The 19,792-nt window shown below is 39.6% G+C and overlaps 1 protein-coding gene across 1 annotated transcript; it reads right to left on the bottom strand.

Moving 5' to 3' along the window:
- Positions 1-17,270: 17,270 nt before the first annotated feature.
- LOC136991993 (syncytin-A-like) lies at positions 17,271-18,900 on the bottom strand. The gene has a single exon (XM_067295583.1). It carries the CDS (start codon positions 18,452-18,454, stop codon positions 17,519-17,521), a length of 936 nt encoding a protein of 311 aa, XP_067151684.1. The 5' UTR covers positions 18,455-18,900; the 3' UTR covers positions 17,271-17,518.
- Between the last annotated feature and the right edge of the window lie 892 nt (positions 18,901-19,792).

The following is a 19,792-nucleotide window of genomic DNA, read 5'->3' as shown; positions in this document are numbered from 1 at the left end:
ATGGTATTATTTTCATAATCCCATTGTTAGCAGACCAAGCCAAGGATACTGGGAGTTGCTCAAAATGGTTTACTGAGCCAATGACAAAGTGAAAAATAGGCCTCTAATTCCTTGCAGTAGTCACCTTCCTGTCTGACAGTCACTGAAAGGCAACTGTTTCAATTATTACTAGCCTGGACTGGATTTGATGTAGTTCACATGAAATGGTAGACCCAGTATCCCATTAGGCAGTTTTGCTGATAGCTAAGACATATAAAATCTGGATGACTGCTGATATGTTTTTGCTATTTTAATTTCTTGATTTTGCAGTCACACTTGAGCAATACAGCAATCTGTCCCTTCCAAGATACTATTTCTGTGGCTGATGCACTTACTCTCAAGTAAAGAGACCAGAGACTGAAACTTGTCTTTGGCCCTGAGTTTGTGTGACGTCAGCCTGAGCATGGAAATGCTTTTAGAATTTGCATTGCCAAAGTGGGAATAACGTTTCACTGCCTCATTTTCTCTGTTTTAGAGCATTACTTATCAAGCCACTACAGCTCTTTCTGTGTGGTTTGCTATAGGTTTGCTACACAGTGACGATGGTACTGATTAGAATGATAGTAGTAGTAGTACTTTGGTGCATTGACATATTTTTCAGTCTTGCAGTGGCATTCTCACAGTTTTACCCATTAGTTGAAGAGAAAATTGTGTATGCTTGTATTTTAACATACTGATAACGCCTGGTAGTCCTTGTTTAAGCTCCTGTCTCCCCTGAAACCTATGAAACAGCTATGAGCTGTTGGCTCGCAGAAATGGTGCACTTCCACCTCTGCCCTTTGCGCGGCCGCCGCTCGGAATGGCTGCCAGTCGCTCCCGCGTCCTGCAGACACCTACTAAACCCGTCAGGGCAGGGGCGAGCCGGCGCGGGCACGATGTCAGTGCCAACGGACGCCGGGAGGTGGCCCCCGCACACAGCGAAAGCTGCCGCGCGCGCTGACGTAGCGGCGACGCGGCACCAACCGCCTGCCCGGGGGCCGGTCGCAGCGCTGGGTGCGCGGCAGCGCGGGAGCCGGGCTGACCGGGGGGAGGCCGCCCCGGCACCCCCGCCGCACCCCGGCATCCCCTGCCCCGCCGCCCGGTGCCCCGCCGCCCCCGCGCCGTTCATGGGCCCCGTCCTGGGTGACGCTGTCAACGGTCAGCGGGAGCAGCAACGTGGCGGTTGCTGGCAGCTTCTGAAAAATCACTTGGGCTGTTGGTTCAGATTGCACAACGGCCTGAATTATTTTTCGAATATTTTTTCTGTAAAGCCTTCCAGTGGAAATCCATCAAGTGTAGTTTAAAATGTTGCTAAAATAAATGCTGAAGAAAATTTTAAACCCCTCTCCTTTCACTCTACCTCCCAAGTAACAAATGAGAAACACATGAAAGAAATCAACTTAATGATCCATTTGCTGCAGCAACATAATACTCTTAATTAAAAGCATTTCTCCTTTCCCCTGTTTTCAGGTGCATACCCCTCACTGTTCATCTCTCTCTGCTGTTACTTGTTGTATGTTTTTGATTCAAGTTACTTGGATTTGCCACATCTCAGGTAACTCAGCTTGTGAAACATTATCAGATCTTACCTGCAATTAAGATAATTTAAAAATTGTTCAAGTGTAAATTTTAAAGGATGGGAGAGAAGACTGTGTCTTTGCAAGTGAAGCTCCAGGCACAGTAACATTCCTGCACTGATACATGCATTTATTCTTAAAGGTATGTATCAACCATTAAAAGTGGTATTCATTTAAATCTAAATATGACTGATACTTCCATTGGTGCTGAGAGTTCTTCTACATTTTTTTTTAATGCTGCAGATTTTTTTAATATCTTATTGAGAAATTACATTAGTAAAGCAAATCACAACATGGTATTTTCAATACCTTGGAACTGAAATTTTCTAGGAAGACTTGAATCTGTAAGGGAAAAAATCCCTTGGGCAATAGCAATATTCTGACAAATGCAAGAACTTGACATTCAAATATTATACTTTGCCTCCACCCCTAAAAAACTCATGACCTGTTTTATTCAAATCATTTTTTCTTTTTAAAGGCAGTTTTCTTTAGCAATGTACCAAATAATAGGTATGTAGTCATGGGAAGCTATGGAGCAAAGAAACCTGTTTTTCTAAGCTTTAAAAATATTTGTTTGCTTCTGGGCAAAGTTAGTTCTGACTGGAAATACCATCTTCCATTTTGGAAATAGTGGTACAAGAGGTTTATTGCTGAGACATTAGAGGGAGAGAGAGGGAGATCTTGCTGTCTGAAGCAAATTTTGGGGTTTTCCTCCACAATATTTACACAATATTTATTTATTTATTTGACCTAATCTGGCCTTATTCAGTGCAGTTCCTCCTGGTCTGTGCCACTGCAGTGGAAATGAGAATCAGATACTCCATGTCTGTTTCTGTTTTTTCACATGGGGAAAATGAACACTGGGTCTTGCCTGGAACTAAAAGCAAACAACTAAACTGCAGTCCATGTGTTTAACAGTGTAGCAAAGGCATCTCTCCAGTAGGCCTGACTTGCCTGCTGTGGAGGTGATACAGGTTAATCAATACCCTTTGCAGGTACTTTTTAAAATGCACAGTTTCAGAAGTAAAGAGCTATCAGTTACTTCAATGCACCTCCAATCAACATTGCGTTTCCAATTTATCTTAGTGATCAGCTTTAAAAACATCGTGTTTTCTGTGGTTCTGTCTCAGATGCACAAAGGCAGCAGCATTGGCATGCATGCGTACCATAGCAGGGATTGTGGCTTTTTCCAATGACTAGGTTATGTCATGGTTATAGTTCTAGATGTTAATATATAGAATAAATGATAGGCCCTGAAGTAAAGGCCTGTAAGCATTGCACACTGAGAGGATCTAATGACATCATAATTAACCAGAACAGCAAGGCTCAAAAACTTTCTGTTGTCACCAGAACATCCTCTAATTGCATCTTTGTCCATGGCCTCTTCCTGTTTCACTTTTTTCCCATTCAGAGAGCCAGTTAGCAATTTCAGTAGCAAACAGGTTGCTAGCTGAGGAATATAATCTGATAGCTAAAAACTGTAGCTATCAGCATTTGTATTTTACAGATTCTTTATTGTTATCAAAGTCAAATATACTTGACTGAATGTGACAGTTCTGTCAAAAGGGAATTAATGCTCAGCATGGGTTTTATGTCTAACCCACTTCTATTGACTTCCACAAAAGTCAGGGGTAGGTAAAAAAGGCTGTTCGGAGCTATTTAGCTGCCTCAACACTGTAATGATTCTCTTTTGCAAAGAGACGATGACTACATTTGGAAGGTATTCCAGGACTTAGTATGCGCCTTGCCTTCTGCACAGTAAGACCTTACTCTGCATGCCCTCTGCAGGAAAGGGAAAACTGGGATGGGACATGGCCAGACTGGTAGATGTGCTGGGGTGAAGAGTCATCTTAGGGTTATAGGACATTGGAGCAGTTCTGTTACAGGATGCTGGCTCCCTGGATTTGGCCTTTAATAAGTATGTCTAAACAACTGTATGATGACTTCTAGCTCATTTGTGTTCATAATATTATAAATAAGTCCTTTGATCTGTGCTTCCAACTGAAATTACTTATTTTAGAGAGATCTTTGGAGAAAATTTCTGATTCCACTATTACCTTGTTTCAATTTTTGTCCTTCTCCTATCTTGTCAAACTTGAAGATACATATCAAATGCTCTGCAATAGTATTATTAATTCATTCTATGCTTTTAGCAACTTTCAACAACAAAATCTGTGAGCAAATGTTGCGCCCCATGTTCTCAATAGACTTATGTTTAGTACCTTAAAACACCAAAAAAGAACAGCGAAGAATTAGGTCTTGTAATCCAGTGATTCTTAAACTGAAGTTGGGTGGAGCATCTCTAAAAATAGCAATGAGTTTTTAGAGATATTGCTGATTCCAAGGCTGTGTTCCTCATTTAAGTCCAAGGCACATGGCTGTAGTGGTAATATCACTAGTATTGGCATAAGCTTTTTAAGCAGACCAACTCTTGGAGTTGTTTTAGCCCAATAAATTTAAGCGTGTTTGCTTTTCTCCTTCACCTGCATCAAAATTCGATGGCACAAAGGAACCTATTGAATGATAAATATGTTTAAGAACAAAATCTCAAGGTTTTAGCAGGCAGATTTTTTTTTTTAATTCACCTTCCTTTATTCCATCACACACACGGGCACACAAACCTCCCTAGCAATCTGAGTATAATTAGCAGCATACATCCTTTGCCCTCTGCATTATGATTCATGTGAAAAGGAGACTGAAAAGAAAATCTTCGCACAGAACAAAGCCGTGAGTGACACTGTCAAAACACATTAAGAATTCTCAGTGTGAAAGGGCATGTGGGAGCTGTTATATGCACTCTGCCAAAGAATGGATTGCATGTGTGAAAAGGCAAAGACTATGTTTGTGTAATGGTAGTATAAATGTACAGCACTTGATGTTTGCTCTTGATTCCTAATTATCTGTTGCCAGTTTATCCCAAACCTTCCACTTTTGTGTTGTGAATATGATAAAGGTGGTACTCAAATTAAGCAAAATGCAATAAGCAAGCCACAAACTCTTGTGGCAACAGCCTTGTTTCTTTTAAAGGTCATTGCAATAGAGGGGCTAGGTGTGGTCAGGAGAGATGGGGTTTCAAGGAAATCTTCAAGGTGCAAGTGAATCACTTTGATATAAACTCCCATTTATTTTAATTCAGTTGTTTAGATAGGAAGAACTGAACTGCACTCTTGGGACACTGAACCAGCTACCACAGAGCTCCTTCCTGTGTCTGATATTTTGCAATATTTTATTGTCAGGACGCAGATTTGGTGAAATGTGGGATGGCTCAGGGTGCTTTCTCTTTTCTCTCTTATTAGCAATGACAGCTGGAGTGGAGGTGCTCCCACCTTGTAAAGAAGTCTTACTGCACAGTGGGATAATCCTTCTAAACCAGTGAGGATTGTGTCTGCACCCTTGTTAGCTTTCTTTGTTTATACAAGATCAGGCCTTGTAAGGTTCCCCCCCCCCCCATTAGAAAGCATTGAAATTATGCAGAAGTATATAGTTTCGTTAAAGACAGCACAGGTATGTTTTAACCCAGAAAAATAAGGAATTTGTACTATGATGTGCAAAACATTTCATTAATCCTCTCCAAAAATATTACAGAATGAAAGTTATTTCATTTATCATTACAAGTATTCCTGGCAATTACCATGACTAGCATTATGTTCATTTTACGGATGAATAAAGCAAAAAGCTTTAGGTGATTTCTCCAACTGGAAATTGAGAACAAGCTCTGACTTCTATTCTATGTCTTTAAGCTGCACACCTATAGATTAATCTTTGTAAAGATACGATACATATTGTGTTTCGTATTCTCTGGGAGGATAAGAGTAGGTTTTTTTTTTTTTTATGCTAATCAGACAGATGAAATTTTTTGGTGAATCACTTTACTGTGATTCACCAGGTTTGCCTGGTAATGATATGGACAGCTGTCTTAATCCAGTAGTGGTTACGATAATCACTTAAAATACATGGGGATTCTGAGGTTGATGGTCACTAAGGTTGAGGTCATTTTTGTGGAATCATGAAATTATTTGGTTTGGAGAAAGACATCTAGTCCAATCTCCTACTCAAAGGAGAAGGTGTCAACATTGAATTCATTGAATTTATTTTGTGTAAAATAATAATTAAATCAGGGACTACACTATAGGTTTCCTTACAGGTTAGAAAGTGTTGGGGGGGGGGTTGTTTGTTTTTTCTCCCTCCAACTAGGTCAATACGTAAATCTTTCTACGGAGAGAACAATTTCAACAGAAGAGCAAATGCATCCTATAGTATAATGCATTACAGCATACTGGTTAAAGTCAGCCTCCTGGGGAATAAGAGAATGGAAGAGGATACATGTTTTCTTTATTCTAAGTGAGTGCTTCAATTGTACATTAGGTAAAAGAGAATTTTAGCCTATTTCTAATTTTATGCTTTTGTTGCCTTGCTCTTATTACTAGTATTTGAAAATGCAACATTTTGGAAACACTGAATCAGTGTTTTTTTTCCAGTCCCAAATGTTTTGTTCGCCTTAAATAAAACTTTTCAACTTTCATTTCTGATTAAAAACAAGCTTTTGTTTCCTTTGCAATTTATTTATTTAAGACTTTCCAGTTATCCCAGCTTTTGTTTTTTTTCTAAGAGGTTCTGGTTTAAAACTGTGTTGCTGTGTTTCAAGTCTATTTTTATTGTATGATTTGTAGGGGTTTTGGTGAGAGAGCTCTGGCCTTTGCTTTAGTATTCTTTAATCTTGAATTTTACTTTTACAAAATTAGCAAAATTATAATTTTATTATTAATTAGCCTTCATGCTTAAATAATATATGGTCTGTTTGTGCCTCTGGATATCTTCTAACTCATTCTCTCCAAGTCTAAGTAGGTAGCAATTCCCTCTTGCAAAGCTTTTCTAAGCTTATTAGTAAGGCCAGTTCTTAACACCAGAAATCTCCCTGTAACTTAAAGGGGCTTGACTTGTTTCCTGCCCAATGGGCAGCCTTTTACTTCTGTGAGGCCCCATTTGCTCTTTTTGAATCAGGCTATGGCTTTGCACATTAGACACTAATCTCGGTTAGGAATTCTGGCAAGTGTTTTCTGAAAATCCAAATGTACAGTATCCAGAGCATTCCCCATGTTTGTATTGGCAGGCACAAGCTTAAACAATTCCAACAAGCAAGTGAGGTGTGCCCTTCCCTTCCTGAGACCATGGTGGCTATCCTTAACTCAAGTTGTGGTTTACTGACCACTCTTTCATTTGCTCTTTTAAAACCATTTCTAAGACACCCTGCAACCAATGCAAAACTGCAGAAATTAGTTTATAATTTCCTGATGTACTGTATCTATAGGTCCTAAAAATGGCCTCGCTTTGGCCACTTGCCACACTTTCAGGAGTTCTTTTCGGTCACTGTTCTTTGAGGTTCAGTCTAAAAAGCCATCATTTCTTATCAGAGTTTCTGAGGCATTAACTTTTACCAGGATTTGCTACCTGCAGCTGATAAATTGTAAGAGCTGCAATTCAAGAATCTGGGCCTATGAAATGTCAGTGGAAAGACAAAAATTTAAACACTAACTGGTTTTTCACTGGATGGTTAATGAAAATTGATGCTTTTTTGGAGAGTGGTGTGTCCCAGATTATGCAATTTCAGTTAGTTCCTTGCTCCATTGAAATCAGTGAGATTTTTGCTTTCATAATTAAAGAATTCATGCAACTGAAAATGAGAATTTTAACAATGAAAAATTGTTCAGAGCAAACACCAGTAGTAACAGGGTCTTTGAGCCGTTCCTCTTTCGCATCTGGTCATTATTAAAAAAAAAAAAAATCATAAACCCTGTAAAGCTCCTTTCCTAAGCTCAAAGCTAATTAAAAATACATGTTTTGGAGAAATGAACGTGGTAGGAAAGGAGGTAGAGACCTACTTAGCAATTATTGAGTGATAGAGAGGACTGCTGAACATGTCATTTTGACACTTTGGTAATCTCTTAAATAATTCCCCTGTTCTTCTTTTATAAAATTCTTTTTAGGGAAGGCCTAAGCATAGAAGAATAGGTTACATGCTATTAAGCTTGAACTGATATAAGGTGAACACTGAAGTATCTCCTTAAAAATGCACTTTTAAATTTCTGTATTAAAACTGAATACTATCCTTTTTTGTTTGCTAAGGGTGGTTTTTTTTTTTTTTTTTTTTTTTTGGTGAATTGCTTGATGAACCTCAAGAAAAAGGAGAAAAGGATGTGCTCCTGAAAAAAACATCATCATGGCATTTCTGTCCATAGTGTGACATAGGGGTATTAATTTCCATAAAACCTAATTCATATTAAAGAGGAGGAAATGGCAAAGTAAAGAACATGCAGATAAAAAATGGCTAAGCGGTGTTCTCGTACTCAACTCAGCTGCTCCTCAAAGAGAAAATACTTTGATTTACATAGTCTTTGGAATTGAATTTATAATCAGAAGAGCTATGATATTTTTAAATGAAAATTAGATTCTAGATCACAGTGTAATTGGAAAATTCCTCAAAATGGAGGAAAAAAGTCACTTTCGTTTTAAGGTAGTGGCAGCCCACATGCCCCAAAACCTAGTCTTCTCCTGACTCAGGTCCACTGTCGGCTGTTCTTCAAATTCTGTATTACAGGCCTGGCCAGTCTGCACTGCAGCAGGAAAGAAACTACAGTGCCTTCTCTTCTGACATAATTGATCTGACAGTACCTTTTTCATTGTTGTTGGAAGTCATTTGTAAAGCATTGTGGTCTCTGAGAGTAAATAAAGTAGTTGTATGAAGGTGATTATACTTAGGCTGTTACTAGCACATCGCTACAAGTTCATCTATTCTAAGTCCAAGCTTGGACCCTGTCTCAGGATATTGTTAAACTGTCAGCAAGCTATGTGTCGGGGATTTGATCTGTTCCACCTAGGATTGTCCCCCAAAATTTCTAGGCATGGTTTGATTTTAGCCCAGTTCCCAGGTTCCATACCTGTTTATCTGATTCAGCGCTTTAGTTAGTTGCAACTTTGTTGATAACTTTCTGCTGTTTGTTAGCTGGAGACTATTTTGTCTTATTGGCAGTGGCATTGAGGTAGATTGATTTCTAATCTACTGTTCTCTCCTAGGAGCCTGAATGATGGCTATCAGTTTTCAACAGATGTTTTGACTTAGAGCAAAATATGTGGGCATATACAAAAAGGTCCTGGGACTCCTCAAAATCTTTTGTGTTTTGACCGCAGAGGGTATATTCTTTTGGAATATGGATCACAACTTTAATTCATAAATTCAGAGAAGAATGCCATGGATAAAGTATCAGAAGTGTTTTCCTTTCATAGGGAAATATCTTTAGAACTGGTGATGATCTAATGTTCTGTGAGCAAATTTCTTAATGAGGAAAACAGGACATGATAACCTGAATGGACAGATAAATAGTACGGTAATTCAGCTGACCTTTGCCAGTGTGACAAGGAATGTACACAATTATATCTGATAACAACAGATGGATAGATTACTTGTGCCAAGTCTTGCTATTCCAGGGCTGTCCCATTGTAGATAACTTACCTTCTAGCAAAAATCAGTGAGAGAAGTTTGGGATTTGACCTTTTAATATAGGTCTGTGTGTTTTGTTGTTGTTTTTTTTTTTTTTTTTTAAGTCAAGAATGTTTTCAGTATTATGCTATCAATTCTATGTTGCTTGCGTAATGTTTTGTAATAGATAAATAATTGTTAGATAGTTCTTGATATGCAATATTTATTAAAGTTAAAAGGACTTGATTGCAGAAACAGAAAAAGAAGAAAAACAGATGGGAAAAACAGTTTACAATTTGGCAAAGTAGAAAATGTTTTCTCTCCTAATTTCTGTGATGAATTGAATTAAAACTCACAGTTGCTTTGCATATTATTCACACAAGATCTTTTTTGGCCATCTCCTGTTGCAAACACCAGTGATCCACATTTCATTTTTTAGCACTGGTTTGCCAAATTACATAAAAGAAATGTTTGCTCTCAGTGTTGTTTCCTTGAATTACTTGAAAAGCTATGTTTCAGTCTGCTTTGGGCCTGTTGGTATTAGAGGTACTGTATTCTGTCCCTTCTCTTTGTCTTCCAAAAATAGCAAATGACTTTTATCCACCAATCCTTTCTTCAACTGATGCAGATAGATTCCTCAATTCCTTGATCCCCAGAATACTTTATAAAACCTAGGTCTGTCTTCCCTGTTCCAAAAAATTCTTTTGGGAATCTTCTGTCATGTGCTATATACCTTCATCCTGTATTGGTTTTCTTTTCCTGACTCACTTTTTCTGTATCCTTCTGTTACAGTGATATAATACTTATGTAAGCAACAAAAAGCAATATCAGAATTTAGAATAACAGAGAACTGACTATTAAGAAAGACAACTGGACTGTCACCTTTAAAAATAGCCTCCTAACTGTGTCTGTCAAGACAAAGCTGATAACATTCTATGGAGCTTTTCAAAAATAGGTCAAATGTTCCTGATATGTTGTAAATAGTGAATTGTGGTCATGAAATGTGGGCTATCTTTAAATGAAGAAGCAGAGAATGACTGGCTTGACAACTCTTCATATTTGAAAGTGAAATGCTATGTAAATCAATTATGGAAATATGGGGTCTAATTTATTTTCTCCAATTAGATCTCTGCTGCAGACATTTAGCTGAATATTTTGCTCCTTCTGAGTGGCTGCATATTTTAAGACTTGCACTGGTGATGGTGATGTACCTATTACAGATGCATTTGTTTTTTTTGTGTAAGATTGCAACTATGTACTCCTACTATGGCTTCATCTGGCAGCTGAGAGGAAGAGAGTCAAAATTCCTGAGCTACAGTCAGTGACTGAGAAAAGAATTTGACTATTGTGTTCAAAGGGCTTCTTTCATAGTTCTTTCACTTAATGATCACAGTTTTCAAAAAAAAATCCTTGTGGTTCCAGTACTTCAGCGCATATGAGATCTGCATCTTTGTTGCTGACTCCCTCTTCTGTTGTAGAAAGTGGCAAATTAAACGGAAGTGTGACAGGAGGTTGACTTGCATCATGCCACAAACTTCCCAGACTTAAGGCACAATTATTTCTTTGTCAATCCAAGCATTACAACCATGTAAACAATGATATATGTGACTAACAGTGGAGCATTGTTGAGAACATTTATGCCAATTATATTATTAATGATGGAATTTCAGGCACGTGTTTGGATTACCTATTCATTTCAACCCTTTCCTGTTGTCATTTCTTTCTAGCAGTAATTTTTTCCAATTACAGAAATCATTAGTTTTTTTGACTCGAGACACTAGGCCTTTAGTACAGGTAGGAAAAGAGTCTGTAAGATGGTTTACATAGCCGTATCCTCAAAGGGGCAGCTGAACAGTGTATCGTTCAAAGCTTAGCGGAGTGCATACCACAGCTAGAGGATGTAGAACATCTCAAGGGTCTCTGTGGCTGTTTAACTCTTTGAAATAGACTGTTCCTTCCAGCCAGAGCAGAAAAAAATACACATTTGCTTGCCAAAGCTGTGCAAACACATTTGTCCAAATAACGCTAATCAATTATGTTTAAAAAAAAAAAAGACACATTTTAGGAGCAAGAGGTAGATGAAGGGAAAGAGGCCCTGTTTGTTTATTCTGTGATCATTTTTGCTTAGAGGCACCCCATGCAAGGAAAGAGTAGCTGCCAAGACAGATAGTTGACTTATGTGAACAGAGGGACTGGCTTTTTCTTTCTTGTTTTGAGAAGCAGAAGGGGCGATGTGAAAAAATGGAGTTATTTTCAGGAGTGCATGCTTTTTCCTTCTGTGGGGAAAACAGAAATGCAATGTTTTTTAGTTACAACTTCTGATCATGCTAGTTACAAAGCAAGGTATCTGTTTACTAATGCTATTGAAAACACAAAACATGAATGACATTCCAGGTGTTAGGGGAAGTTCTCAGCAATCATAACAGTTTGTAAAAAAAAAAAAAAAAAAAAAAAAAAAAACTTTTGTACTCCTAAAATATTAGAATTGAGATAGAGTCAGCTTGAACAAAGATGGGACAAGGGCAGCCTTCTCCATGGTAGACATGAAATCCATCTTGCTTTTTGTAGTTGCCACCATTAAACCAGTTCATCAGCAAAAGTTCTGTGTATATGTGAATTCCTGTCTGCTAGAGGATTCTAGGTACATTTTGGTGATTTGAAATTTAAGAAAGTCTTTTTTCCCCTCCAGGTAGGTATGAATCCTTCATAATGCAATATAAGCTCACCAAATATCTGTCTTACCTTTCTCCTAAATGGGGAGGAACTGTAGAATTAGATGAAAAGCAGTTGTCCTGTCTGTTGTTCATTTCATTTTTGTTATTTTAAGTTTTTATTATCCCTCATTTTTCTTTGCTAATTTGTTTTCCTTGTTTCCTTGAATGTAAAGTGTTATAGGAGTAGTCTGTGGTAGGTGGCAATGAATTGGAATCATACAATGCAGAGCATTGTCTAAATGGCATGAAGGGATTTAAGCCCCAAGATTGTCCTCTCTACTAAGTGACAGGAAATATGTTTAGAATTACAGTATTATACACAATTTCTATTGGCTCCATCCTGCTCCCATAGTAACAAGCATGTCATTAATTACTGGCTTGTTCCTATGGAAACTGTATTTCTGGTATTTATTTTTTATGCTACTAATGTCCCAAAGTATAAAGAGGCATTGAAAGATTTGATTTTCAAGAAACCTCCATGGGGTGTTAGAAAATATGCTAACACAAATCACACATTTGATCTGATCACAGTTACTTTTAAAACTTGATCCGTTTAATTGAATAGAAAAAGATTTTCAGTGCTGAAAAATGTCTCCACATAATGGATGAAGGTTTTCTAGGAGTAAAGTGGAGTACTAATTATTTTATTACCTAATCTTTAGGACTTACAGATATCATAACTGGAAAAAAATCAGTATAAACTTAGGTAGACAATTTGGCTGGAAGGGGAAGTCTGAATCTGTGCAAATCAGCTACAGTGGGGTCTACTGAATGCAAGATAAACATAGACAGTCAGTTAGTCTTCTAAGAAGGATGGCAATTGGGTAATTCCTCATATACCCATAAAAACCCTGTGATCCAGGATCTCCCCTAGCAATCTTCTATTTGGAGAAAAGTTTGGGTTGTGGAACACAAGATTATCCTTCTCAGTGTTTTCACTCACCTGCAGTAGATAAAGCAGTGTTGTTCTCTGGTCACCAGGTAAATTATTTTGATTTTCTTTCTTCTACCTGTTTTTTGTGCCTCCCTCCCCCTTATTATAAACAGACAGGTTCTATAAATTGATAAATACCTAGAGTGTCTCTATATAGAAAAAAAAATGACCACAGAAAGTGCAATCTACTCTCAAATCCTGTTGAAAGCAGAATCATTTTCATGAAACTTAGTAGGAATTGAAGGATCAGAGTTCTCCATAAATCAAGACTAAAAGCATGACTAATAGAAGGCTAAGCAGACTTTTAATATAACATGTATTCATGAAGTATTATGATTTAAAAGCAATTGAGGCTTCTGAAGACTTCTGTGGGTGTGTGCTACCTCTATGCGTATTACTACCTCTATTTGCAATGCATGGAATTGTCAAGTGAAGAGCAAAAGCAACTTTAAGGAAAGGCTTTTGTTGATTAGCTGATGAGCCAAGGATTATGAATTGACTTTTTTTTTTTTTTTTTTTAGTATTATCTAAAACTCTTTGCCTGTACTCTTACCAAAGCCCTTAAAAATGATGCACACTTTCTTGCTCAGTGTTCACATCATCAACAGCTAACCCACCTTTTCCTGACCTTAAAATTCCATTTCTGGTAGTTCCTTAACATTTATGATCTAAAATATTCCTTTACTCCACAGAAAAGCCAACCTGAGCATTTCTGAAACTATGAACTACCACTGCTTACCCTTACATGTTTCATAGGTTGAAATAGAAAGCAGAAAATGGAGTGTTCAGAGCACAAGAACCTGACAAAAATAGCACAAAGTATTTGCAGATTTAATTTGTTAATACTTTCATATCAAAACTGCCTCAATGTAGATGAAAATAATCTATCCATGGGGAATCCACTGTAGGATTCTATCACTGAATTGTAATTCTGTTATTGGATTACTAAACAAACTGTCAGTCCTTCAGATGATAAACTTCATTTTCAGCCTCTTCTGACCAGTGGGGTTTTTTCCCCTTCAGGTGAGAAAAATCTTGTTTTTTCTGTACCAAATTTTCCCCCAGAATGCTTTCATTTAATTTTCAACCATGTGAGTCTCCTATCCAAGTACCTATTCGTTCAATGTAAGCAGGACTGGCTCCTTGGACTTATCTGACTACCTTGGCATGTGTCATTATTGTTCCTTAGATGATTAAAAACACAGAGAATTTGTCATGCATATTGAAAATATAATATGAGATATGATTTACTACAAAATTTTTATTACAGGCTGGTGCTTACCAGACCTCTATAACAAGCTTTTAAAGAGATTGTTAGCAATATAACAACTTATAGCCATGGTAGAATTTCAGCTGAAGGAATATTTTTTTTCCTTTAAAAAATGGTAAGAAATGCAGACATACTATTATAAAAGAGCTGTGTTATCTGAACCAGTGAAGACAACATGGACAGCTGTCATCTGGATGCTTCTGCTATGTCTGTACAGAGCACGTCATTGTCTAGTACTTTGTCTCAACAAAGAGACAAACCATTTAAACTCTTACATGGGTATAATCTGTTACATTAACACTTTTATTACAGGTTAGGAATTGCTTGCTTACATTAGCTAAGAACTCTTTCTGTGTGATGTAATCAAACCTAAAAAGGTTTTGTGGTATTGAAATCAAAATATCCTCATGTAAGATTATATCTGCATCATTTCAAATTCGCACTAAAATTGTACCAAAAGGATTCTCATGTGAAGACGACACTGAGTTCTGCAACCTCATATGCACTGTCAGCAAAAAGGAGTGATTGAAAAAGCTTGCTGTGCTCCACCAAATGAGTGGTTGGGAATGATAAATTTGAAAGAGAATAATCCCTGTCTAAGAAAGAAAATCACTGCCTAGTAGGCATGAGGGGAAAAAAGGTGTAAAATATGACTTCAACAAAGAAGTCCTGTAATTATATTTTAAGTTTACGTAGCTACAGACATAGGAAAATGCATTTAATTATATATGCACATTCCTTCTGTTTAATAAAAAAAAAAAAAGAAGAAGAAGAAAAGGTGGGGAGCATAAATATAAAAACTGTAAAAATAAATAGCAAGCTGAAATGTCAATACTGAGCATCTTCAAACCAAGATAAAAAGAATGCATTTTAAACTCTTTCTCCCTACAGATCTCCTGCCTCAGGATCCAGTCCTTCTCTTTCTAAAATTATTCATTTTATCTGTTTGTTAATACAATACACAGTAAATGCAAACTGGTAATAACTTATATAGGTTTATAAACAAGAATGTGAAATACCAGATTCCAGAAACATTGCCATTAAGACTTTGCACCACAATGATACCTGATACTTTCCTGAAGTTGTGGGTGGGATGCCTCACAGCACAGAGCCAGAATAAGCTATATTCAGTCTCCTTGCCAGCATCAGCATGGAGTCATGACTGCTGCTTTCCTGAGCCCTATAAGCTACGGCCACAAAGACAGCTCCTTTAGAACCTCACCGACTGGTACAAATTAGAGCAGCTTTCAGGATGTTAAAATTTGTTTTGAAGAATTGGCTGCGCACATGTTTGGCCACAGACAAAGGGAACAGAGAGGTGGCTTGAGGTCTCCCTCTGGCTTCTTTTGTGTGGGCTGATGTAAGAGAACCAGTCTTCAGACTTCACTAAATTTGAATATTGCAAAAAAGTAAGCAAAAGTATCCATGTTGATGGATAAAGTCACCAAGCTGGTTCTGAAAATTTATTCACAAGTTTCAGAAGGTTTTGTGTGATGTTTTCTTTACAGTGGGTTTGTTTTGATGACAATTTCTAAATACATCATTTTAGCAATAAGTTACTTCGTATTTTTCCCAATATGATGTAAGGAGTGATCCTATTTAAAAAAAAAAAAAAAAGATGTTTGACTGCAATAGGTTTTATGGATTGCATTCTTGTCATTTAGAAATTAAAGGTCTCTCTCCCTCTATTTTTTTTTTCTTCCACTCTTTTGGGTAGTGTCTTGGAAGATCACGCCTTCACTTCTGGCAAATACTGCACGTAGTCACTGAACGTGCCTCTGCATAATTGGAGTGACTATCAGAGTCCTACAGGAGAGGTGCAACTGTAACACATATTCCTCAGTTTCAATCTGAGCAGCAGACTGGAGAGAGCAGTTAAGTTATTAGCTCTTCCATGTCCCTAAGGTGAAGGGCTTTGTATTCTTACATTATCTAGCTATTAAATGAGATTTTGTCTGTGATTTTTGAGTATCCATTTTGTGGAGAGAATAATTGAGAAAGGTAACAGGTGACTCATACTGAACAATAGCAGCATGCATAATATACTTTAAAGAGTCTTGGAATATGAAGCAATTTCATGCAATGTCTCAACTTCACATTAAATTTTATGTAATTTTTGTTTTAGCTGAGCACCTATGTCAGCTTGTTCCTCCCGTTTCTTATGGCACTGAGTTGAATATGGCTATATTCACTTCCGAGTAGCCATATGGTTTATAAAAGTTTTCAGTGGAGCAGGACTCTTGTACCGATCTAACCCCCTTTACTTGGAAAAAGAAGTTGAGTCTTCATGTCTCCATGTAATATTTCTTCCTGACAGGTGGTGCCTCCTTACAGCACTTTTCTTTTCAGAGGGATGTTTTCAGAGGGCACCTTTGTTCAGCAAAAGATTTCAGCTGATTGTAGCTGACCAGCACCACCACAGGATTCTATTTAAGCATCTAAATAACAGTGACTCTGTCGCACCATAACTGCTAGTTTTTCTCCTCAAGTTACAAAATATTCAGTCATACAAAGAAACCAAAATGCTTTGTTTGCTTAAAAATACAGCTGTGTGATGTTTTTTCTTTAAGATAAACATCTTTGTAATGTGTGTTGAACATAAAGAAAAATTTAAAGCTTATTCTCAAAAAACACAAATAACTTCAAGGCCCAAATTTAAAGAAGGATGTATGCTTCAGGTGAATAGAGATTCAGCACTGCTGAACATTGAATTTCCTTCTATTTATTCTCCAGGAAAAGAGTTTACAAGTATTTATATAGCATTTGTATATCTGTATATTTGTATTTTATTTGGTGTGCATGTATGTGTATGTGTGTATGCTAACTTTTGTGTACATCTCCATAAATATTTTTCTAATACTATGTTTTTAGTTTTACTTTGCTTTGCTTAATAATTGTGAACAGTGACAACTGTCATTTGCTAAAAGGAAAAAATTTAAAAGGCTGAACCCTATGGAAGTTAGCTTAGTTAAAAAAGAAAAATCAGATTTCATTATACGCATATGCATGCTCTTGCCCATTATTTTTGAAGGAGAGAAAAATCTAGTAAATTAGAAAAAAGAGATCATGGCATGAAAGAGTGAAAAGTTGAAGAAAATGGTAAGTGAATGATAGAAGAAAAGGACAAGAAAGAAAGAATGAGAGAGGAAGAAAGGAAGGAAAGTGTTACCGTTCTCGTTCTTACCGAGGAGGCACGGGGCCTTCTCCCCAGACCCCGGACCATCACCACACAGACACCAATATGAGGAGTGGCAAAATGGCGTTTAATGAAGCGTGTCCTGCTCTTTTATAATGCTGTAAAGCCCCGCCTTCTTTTCCGGCAGCAGTGCTCCGCCTACCATGACCGGGTCTCTCCCCTACTTCTTCCCCTACATCTCCCCCTCTCCCATCCACCGCTTTTAGGCTCATGCGTAGCATAGCAGTCACTTAGCGTAGCATAGCAGTCACTTAGTCACGCGGGATCGTCCCCGGGCAGCTTCTTGCGTTCCTTGCGGTCCTGCTGACCTTCTCCTTTCTCCTGGGCGCTGTTGGTTATGCCCCCACGCGTTCGTAAGCGGGGCCGTTCATTTCCACGAGGGCAACGTAGTCCCCGCCTGCGTCTCCCTCCCGCAGGTGAGCAACCCAAACCTGACCGATCATCTTCCGCAATGCTCCCTTAATGCAGCTAAGCAAGATACATAAGCATATTCCTACCGCCAGGAGGATCAGCACAATGCGTACCCCTTCAGCAAGCAGCCCTACCAGCCACTGCGGCAGGTTCCCAAATATGCCTGCCAGCCATCCGTCTAGAAACCCATGATCCTGGCGGATCTTACCGGCGTGCTCCTTCAGCCACTGCAACTGCTTATGAATCGATTCTCCGTGGTCGGATAAGTTCATGCAGCACATGCCTTCAAAGTCCTCGCAGCCATGGCCCTGAGCTAGCAATAGAAAGTCAATTGCAGCCCGGTCTTGCAGGATGGCATGCCTTAGGCCATTTTGGTCTTCTAGCAGGCTTTCTATCACCTGCGTGGTGACATTGGCTTGTTTTTCCGCCCAGCAGGCCAAACGCCCGATCTGTTTCAGGGCGTTGCCGGCGGCTGCCCCGGGTACAAAAAGGGATAGAAACACTCGCTCTGTGGGGCTTAACAGGGACACCCTGTCATCACAGTCGGGGGATAAGCCAGTAACAGCTCTCTTGCGGCGGGTAGCAATCTTCACACTTGTGACATTCTTCCACCAATTGGTATCCGGGGCCAATAGTGTCAATTTTCCCAGATAGCACGGTCCCCCATACGCATTCCCAGGAATGCCCTGCCAAGCACGGTCCCCACATATAAGAAATACTCCAGGCGGTAATCCCCTGGGGGGCCCTATATTGTATGGGCCCTGGAAGGGTCTGTTCTCGGACCCATAAGCTCCTAGGGGTTTTTTGGTGGGTCCATCGATGCCGCAAAAGGCGCTTAAGTTTCGATAATGCTCGTCCATAGGGCTGATATTAGTCCAATTGCGTGGCGTAATCCCCTCTCTACTTCCTCCGAAGCCCGGGCCCCCCCCCAAAGACTAGACACGTTTGTGTCCAGTTTTTGGACGCGTTTCCGATACGCATTGCCCCGAGCAGATCTAATTCTTGCGGGTTCCAGGGCAGAGTTACGTTTAAACTATTAATGAGCGTAGCACTGCAGGTAGCGGTTGAGATACTCTTTTTACAATTGCCGGTAGCAAAGCCCGAGAAAGCCGCCGCGCTAAAGCTTGGGACCCCTACTAAACACGTTCTAAAGGGTCGGGTAGCTGAGGCCAGTGACAAGCAGAACGCTTGCTGGCCCGTCTCGTTCGCCCAGGTTACCCACATGTTGGGCCTGGGGTCAATCCGGTGAAGTGTCATTACCACTGGGAGCAGTACCCCCAGCATCAGGTTTCCCATCCTCTTGCCCGTTGGATGAGTCATGGTGAGTCAAGACAGGTTTCGCGTTCCTGCTGGGTACCTTCACTGGACCACGATCTGCGGAGACACATATATAACCTCGACCGTTAAAGGCAACAGGGGTGGGCCCAGTGCACATTCCGAAGACGGGGGCAGTCCTCTGGCACTCGATGGAGGGCGCGGTAGCACGGCCTGTAGTTCAGGCGTCAGAGTTGTTTCGATGAGCTTCTAACTTGCGTAAAAACGGCCTTACCCATCGTGTGGGGACCCACCTCGTGGTCTCCGGGCCCCCTTCCGCGCTCGCGACCGCAGCATAACCTCTGCCCTGCGTTAATAGTCTCCACCCGGTCTCCCATTCCCCCGTCGTGGGATTCTTGACCCGTACCTCGGGACCCTCCGTTGGGTTCGTCCCCCCACAATGTTTTGCTACTGGTTCATGACTATTCTCCCCTCGGAGGTGATGGTTTAGGGCGTACAGTGCTTTTTGTAAAATTTCAGTTTGTTTCTCTCTGGGGATGGCTGAGTGCTCGGGGATGCCCTCCCCCTCTCCCAACACATCAATTTTCTGTTTAAGAGTTCTGTTGGCTCTCTCGACTATGGCTTGCCCCGTGCTATTGTATGGTATGCCGTGGACTATTTTGATTCCCCATCGCTGCGCCCACCCTTCGGTGCTCGCCGATGTGAATGCGGATCCATTATCGGTTTTGATGGTCTGAGGTAGCCCCAGCACAGCTATAGCGTACGCCCAGTGCTTTTGGGCCGCTCGGCTCGTGGTTTTCCTGTGCTGCGTGGCTACGATCATGCCGCTGTATGTGTCCACCGTGACTGCCAGCCAGGGATCTGGTCGGAGCCTCTGACATAAGGTAAAGTCGGTCTGCCAGACTTGATTCGCCATCAGGCCT

This window comes from Apteryx mantelli, chromosome 4 (genome assembly GCF_036417845.1).
Source record: "Apteryx mantelli isolate bAptMan1 chromosome 4, bAptMan1.hap1, whole genome shotgun sequence".
NCBI classification, from domain to species: domain Eukaryota; kingdom Metazoa; phylum Chordata; class Aves; order Apterygiformes; family Apterygidae; genus Apteryx; species Apteryx mantelli.
Note: the sequence above shows the minus strand (reverse complement) of the source record. Positions and strands in the feature narration are given on the sequence as shown.

Excerpts from the sequence above, each read along its gene's own strand:
- LOC136991993 (XM_067295583.1), bottom strand. The coding sequence starts at position 18,454 with ATGGACGAGCATTATCGAAACTTAAGCGCCTTTTGCGGCATCGATGGA.